We start from the raw sequence: 7153 nt of genomic DNA on the forward strand, positions 1-7153 counted from the left end.
ATAAAATTTTCATTTCTTTTTGTTATTTTTGTTTGAACCATCATATTTGATTATTTATATGCAATTAACTTTAGTTTGGTTAGTATTAATTTGCCAAATCAACCTTAGTTTCGTTAATATTAAATAAATTTATTTAATTGATATTTAAATATATAAAATATCCTACTTTAAACTTATTGTCTTAGTCTCCCAAATATATTGAGCCGGCTATGGTGGTTACCTGGCTTTTGGAGATTTATTATGAGAAGAATAAGTGTTTTAACAGAACATTGAGCAGTTAGGGATGGTCTTTTACTTGCTAAAACACTCGGATTGATCACACCCGTGGAACTTGATGGATGACAAACTGGTTTTACATTTTCTAAACATACTATCACTGCAAGCTTTTTCTGTTAGTATCATTAGATACTGCAGATCCCCTCTACATGAGCTTAATTCTGATTTAGAGTTTTTTTTTTTTTAATATATATAATAAAAAAGGGGTTTCTGACGTTGACTTATCGACTTTACGTCATGTGGCGATAAGGGTAATATCATATGTACCATTATGACTTTAATAAGGCTATCATTGTAGGTACAATACATTCGTTGAAGCCTTGCTGATCGAGCCACTCAACTCTTGCCAAATATTGTGTGAAGTGATACAAGACCAACCAACCACACCTCGCATGGTGATTCTCATTTAGAGTTTTCTCTTTCCTAACGTAGAGGAAATCAAACAGTTGAGTTCTTAACAAAGCTTGGATGCACGCGAAGCATGTCTTTTGTTGCACATAGCACATCTTTGCTGCAGATTCGGTTTATCTTGAACATTTTGTAATGGGGGTGGGTGGGGGTGGGGGGGCACTTTATTTCTATTAGTTCTTCAAAAAATCCCGACAAATTTCTTGTGTGCATGCACCTCCTAGTACCTTGTATTTTATTTTTTGGATAAATTGCAAAGTACACTCCTAATATGTCTTTGGTGCTAGAACTTGCAAGCAAATAAAACTACAATTAACTAAGTTAATTGTTTATATTAGTTCTTCAAATCCCGACCAATTATGTGCACCACCTAGTACCTTCTGTATTATTATTATTATTTATTTTTATTTTTTTTAAGGAGACCTTTGCTAATTTATGCGTTTGGTGTTGCAACTTGCAGGCAAAAACTGCAACTAATTAAGTAAGTTGACTAAATGGCCAATTGGGCAACCCAAAAAAGAAACATTTTTATTACTTGTATTAGCTCTTCAAAATTCAGATTCGACCAACTCCACCTAATATAACTTAATAGATACTATATAATTAACTGCTAACATATTTAAAAATATCAGATAACAAAACACAGTACTGTACATATTTTATTCCGAGCTTAATAAAACTTTCAGAGACGGGACATGGCCATAATCTGCTCGCCATTATTATATTGAGGTTGAGGAGCAAGTTGGGCTGTGACTTGGGTGGACTTGTGGTTTGAAAGATTCTCGGCGACAATCACAAGGTCATTTGCTTTAGCCCTCAGTTCATTCTTCAAAATCTTTCCTGTTGCATTCTTTGGTAGCTCCGGCAAGAATTCCACCTTCTTTGGAATCATGAAACGGGGAAGATTTTTTCTGCAATAGGATATGATCTCTGCCTCAGTCACGTCCTTTGTTTTGCCACTGGAGTTCTTTCTGATTGAGATAAAAGCGCAGGGACTCTCTCCCCAACGAGGGTGTGGCATTGCTACTACTGCTGCTTCAAGCACTCTTGGGTGTTTATACAGAACTGACTCCAATTCTACACTGCTGATGTTTTCACCTCCAGAAATGATAACATCTTTAGACCGGTCCTTGATTTCTAAGTACCCGTCTGGATGTACAACACCAACATCACCTGTTAAGAACCAACCATCCTTGAAGGCTTTGGATGTTGCCTTTTGGTCCTTGAAATACCCCTTCATTATACTGCTCCCACGCAGGACTATCTCCCCCATGGTTTTTCCGTCATATGGCACAGTTGCCATCGTTTTCAAATCCTTGACGTCAACATCTGCTAGAGTTAGTATGCTAATACCTTGACGTGCCTTAAGCTTTGCCTGTTTATCTTTTGGCAGTTGATTCCACTTGGTTTGCCATTCACACACCAGGGCAGGTCCTGTTGCCTCGGTGAGGCCATAAGCGTGTGTGACATGGAACCCAAGTGGTTCAATTTTTTCGAGCAGTGCTGCAGGTGGAGGTGCTCCACCGGTGAGTATTTGGACCGGAGTGGTGATATCTCTGCGCTCATTGGGTCCAGCTTGTAAAATGATGTTGAAAACGATGGGTGCACAACACATATGTGTGACTTTGTGCATAGAAATGTTGCTGTAGATGTCATGGGCCGTGGTGTTGCGCAAACACACGTTGGTCCCCCCGCGTGCTGCTATGCCCCATGTGAAAGTCCACCCATTACAATGGAACATAGGAAGTGTCCACAAATACACAGGCTCACTTCCCATTTCCCATCCAAGGACTAGGCTTAGAGTGCTAAGATAAGCACCCCTATGGCTGTACACAACACCTTTAGGCTCAGATGTTGTTCCTGATGTGTAATTCAAAGCAATTGGATCCCACTCGTCTAGATCATGCTCACTAGGAAGATACCTGTTGCTAGGATTGCCCTTTTTGACAAGTTCCTCGTACTCCAATTCGCCTAGCCGAACACCTGTTGGTGTGTCAACATCATCGATGACAACCACCAAAGGGATATTGGACGACTCGGCCAAGAGTAAGAGGAGAGCTTCTCTTGCTACTGACACAAATTGGCAATCCATAAAGAAGACCTTGGCTTCAGAGTGCCGGAGAATAGCAGCTATGTTCTTGGAATCGAGCCGGGTATTAATAGTGTTAAGCACAGCACCAGCCATAGGCACTGCAAAATGCATCTCATACAGGGCTGGAATGTTAGGAGCCAACACAGATACCTGTTGAAAAAAATAGGTAGACAAGTTTAAAAAAAGTTAGTTTCTTTCATCATATACATAACATAACTTTTCCTGAATTTAAAAAATATAAATAAATAAATAAATTTGAATCATAAGTGGGAAAGAAATAGCATAACATACAACATCATTCTTGACAATGTTAAGAGTAATAAGAGAAGAAGCAAGAGCACAGCAACGTTGGTATGTCTCCCTCCATGTGAAGCAGGTACCCTGGTATATAACAGAGGTACGATTGGCATAAACCTTAGAGGCTCTATTTAAGAAAGTTATAGGGGAAAGAGGGGCATAGTTGGCACCACATTTCTCTAACTTATCCATTGAATTTTATTGAGAGACCCTTCAAGGAAACTCTAGGAAGAGATTTATAGAGAGAGATAGAGTCTGAAGTAGGAGTAGAGGGTTGTTATGAGGGACGTGAATAACACAGAAAGGCCTCAAGTTATATAGTGTGAAGTAGTGTGGTAGGCCTAAGATAGTGCCAAATAGGGGATCAGTGGAAAGATGCTTGGAGCTTGTATGGAAATTTATAAGGAAATTGCCTTATGAGTTATTGTGAGGTAAGATATTAGTTGAGTTTGAACATAAAAAAAGACTGTTGGACCATTTCTTATAATAAAGAAATTGTTGACCCTCTTTTGGGTCCCTTTAAAATTAATGCCCCGTTCACGTTTTGTTGGGCTGCGAGACTTCTCCCACTTCAAATTAACACTACATTTTGCAAGCTGTGACTCAGTGTTCACAGCTCCACTGCTTAATTTGCTACATGAGCAAATTGCGGCAAAATTGTGTAATTTTTGCCAACTTTGCACTTTTTCCATTTTACTGTTGCTCCCTTTTTTGTATTTATGCTCGCTGCTCGCATACTCTTGTAAATGGATACTTCATATTCGCTTTTTATATTTGTGGTTGATATCAATTGAAAGACCCTGCACTGAGTCACACCTTGCAAGATTTTTGCAACGACTAGTGACACCATAAATTTAACATTTTTTTTTTTAAACAGTTAGGCAGAGTATGATTGTTATATAATATAAGTGATATTAGAAGCGATTGAATTCTATATAAAATGATATTAGATTAATAATAATCTACCAATTCAACTCATTATTAAAAGAAGAAGAAAATAAAATTTGTAAAAAATTGTTAATGGATGGAGGATTGTTGTTTTTGCAAAATAGTGAACAGTGATTCCTATTTAGAGCATAACAAATTAATGGGTCATGCTAATGAGTGTTCTTAGGGCATTGGTTAACAATCAATTTTAAGAAAGTTTTGATACAACTTTTATGGAAAATAAAAGAAGCTGTTAAAATATTAATTGTTTTTTTTTCTTTTCTTATAAAAAACTTTCTTTAAATGAATTATTAACCAATGTTCTAAACTCTAAGGGCATTCATTAGCATTTTTCTAAATTAATAGTGGGAGATATTTTCTTGCACAAAGTACAACCCGGAAAGTGAGGTACAAACACATAATGTACAGTGTTTTTTGTTTTTGTTTTTTTTATTATCATCATTATTATCGGACAAGCTGTCCGACGTTTCTTTTTCAGTTGCACAAATCTTTATTGTTAGTTGTCCAACATAAAAATATCAGTATACATCAACAAACCAAAGACATTAAAACTGAAGGTTAAAATTTAAGGGACCAAGAAATTTTCATCAACCGTTTAATTACAATTGTTAGTACATTATTACGATTATTCCATGATAAAAACAGTATCAAATGGTTGACTTCATAAGAAGGTGATGTTACTTAAATTACAACTTGACAAGTTGTGAAAAGTTGCGTTTCTAACGTTAATGTAAAATTTAAAGAGAGCCAAAAAGAAAGAAACTTGTGCATTTGGTTTAGCTTTTTTGGGTATTTACTTAGCTTATTTTCTTAGTTCAACTTTTTAAAAGCTTACTATTTTAGGTACAATTGTATTTTAACCCACTTTCAGTAAATAAAAAAATTTTAAAAAAATCTCATAGATAGGTATAGGATTCTGCAGAAAGCCGTATTCAATGAAAACACTAATCCAAACGATTCTTCCATTAGCTAAAGAAGGGGTCTGAGATTCAATTTAATTTTTTTAGATGAGTAGGTATGTTCTTTATTCATGTGAAAGGAAATTGTTAAGTCGTGTATGTGTTGTATATCTTTATGTAGGAGACTTAACAAAAAGAGTAGAACATACTCACAACCCAACATGTTTTAATCTAAACAAATACCATTACACCATGAAAACCAAACTTTGTTGTATTGTATGGTTTTGCATTCCTACTCTGTATCTCGACGAAAAATCATGCTATCATCACCACACACACACACACACACACAAAGGAGAAAATTGTATTTCGAGAACCAAATTTGTGAGATTCGTAACCTATGCTTAATGGTATAGTGTCGCATTCCTACTCTGTTTCTCGACAAAAATCATGCTGTCATCACCCCACACACACACACACAAGAGGAGAAATTTAATGCATTTTGAACACTGAATTTGTGGGACTCTTAACCTATACTTAAAATATATATAAACTACCCACTTCATTTTCCAAGATTATATAAAGGTTCCATCCTATTTTCTACTTGATTGTTAAAATCTGAAATAGGATTTGGTAGGAAATTTCCTGACCATTAGTTTTGTTCTCTCCCTTCCTTTCTTCAAAAGGTTTTGAACCATGAATCAAGTCTTGGAACCAAATAATTGTTGTAGGGATGAGGCAAATTCCATTTGTTTTTGTTAAAAACTGATGTAAACCTTATGATGTTACTATTTCAAATTAATTGATGTTAATATATATATATATATATAGGGTTGGGTTCAAGTTATACCTGGTGTAACTTTAAGTAATGTTACACCACTCAATAACTTTTAATTGGATACGAATATTGACAAATCCACCGTTAGATTACATTATTTTTATATATTCTCCATGCCTGCAAAATTTCAAAGCGATCAAAGATTAATAATCATGTCATCAATCAATTTTAAAATTCAAGTTTTTATAGTTTAAATAATGCATAAAATATGAGTTTATGGATTAAATGGTACATAACATCCGATTGATATGAAAATTGGCATGCATGTTAAGAATATATAGTATATGTAATTCAACGATTGGATTTTCAAAATATTAATTCAATAACAAGTTATTAGGTGATGTAACATTGCTTAAAATTACACCAGGTGTAACTCTAAGCAATGTTACATCACTCAATATTTTTTAATTGGATAAAAATTTTGACAAATCTACTGTTAAATTACATTATCTTCGTATATTCTTTATTCTTGCAAAATTTCAAGATGATCAAAGATTAATAGTCATGTCATCAATTAATTTTTTAAATTAAAGTTTTTGTAATTTAAAATAATGCATAAAAGATGAGTTTAGAAATCAAATAGTAAATAACATCCAATTGGCATGAAAATTAGCATAACTGTTAAAAACATATAGAACATGTAATTTAATGGTGAGATTTTCAAAATATGAATTCTATAACAAGTTACTGGGTGGTGTAACATTGTTTAGAGTTACACCACTTAATATTTTTTAATTAGATTCGAATTTTGACAAATCTACCCTTTGATTATATTATCCTTGTATATTCTTCATATTTGTGAAATTTGGAGGTGATAGATTAATAGTCATGTTATCAATCAATTCAAATTCAAGTTTTTGTAGTTTAAAATAATGCCTAAAATATAAGTTTATGGATCGAATGGTAAATAACATCCAATTAACATAAAAATTGGCATGAATGTTAAAAACATATAAAACATGTAATTCAATGGTAGGATTTTCAAAATATGAATTTTATAACAAGTTATTGGATGATGTAACATTACTCAAAGTTACACCAGTTATAATTTGAACACAACCCTATATATATATATATATATACACACACAAAAGGAACCAAATAAAGTCAGCATGAGAGTGACCACATATTTAGTATCCTCTTTCTTGTTATTAAAGTTAGTCAAGACGGCAAGACCAGGTGGAAAGTCAAGGGCAAAAAATTCTATTCTTATCGTCGGTTCCTGCTAGCAGATAGAAATTAGGAATTCAAACCAAAGTGAAGTTGTCTTCTCCATTTTTTTTTTTTTTTTTTTTTGGCACTTTAGACTGTACTTGGAAAACTTGAAAAGTATATGATCTGTAATTTCCAAGAACTTTGTCTGCAACAACTTTTGTCCCAAATTCTTTTCAAGCG

General features: G+C 34.1%; 1 protein-coding gene across 1 annotated transcript; it reads right to left on the reverse strand.

Annotated features, from left to right (window-relative positions):
* Window positions 1–1277: 1277 nt before the first annotated feature.
* Window positions 1278–3403, reverse strand: LOC112039569 (trans-cinnamate:CoA ligase, peroxisomal). The gene is made up of 2 exons (XM_024072458.2): window positions 3068–3403; window positions 1278–2926 (listed from the first exon to the last, which is right to left on the reverse strand). Exons 1-2 carry the CDS (start codon window positions 3263–3265, stop codon window positions 1367–1369), a joined length of 1758 nt encoding a protein of 585 aa, XP_023928226.1. The 5' UTR covers window positions 3266–3403; the 3' UTR covers window positions 1278–1366.
* Window positions 3404–7153: the final 3750 nt, after the last annotated feature.

This window comes from Quercus suber, unplaced genomic scaffold, assembly GCF_002906115.3.
Source record: "Quercus suber isolate HL8 unplaced genomic scaffold, Cork oak 2.0 scaffold_214, whole genome shotgun sequence".
Lineage (NCBI taxonomy): Eukaryota > Viridiplantae > Streptophyta > Magnoliopsida > Fagales > Fagaceae > Quercus > Quercus suber.

Bases quoted from the DNA above. Each gene is read 5' to 3' on its own strand.
- LOC112039569 (XM_024072458.2), bottom strand. From the start codon at position 3,265: ATGGATAAGTTAGAGAAATGTGGTGCCAACTATGCCCCTCTTTCCCCT. The intron at 2,927-3,067 runs GTATGTTATGCT...TTTTTTCAACAG, and splicing joins ACATTGTCAAGAATGATGTT to GTATCTGTGTTGGCTCCTAA.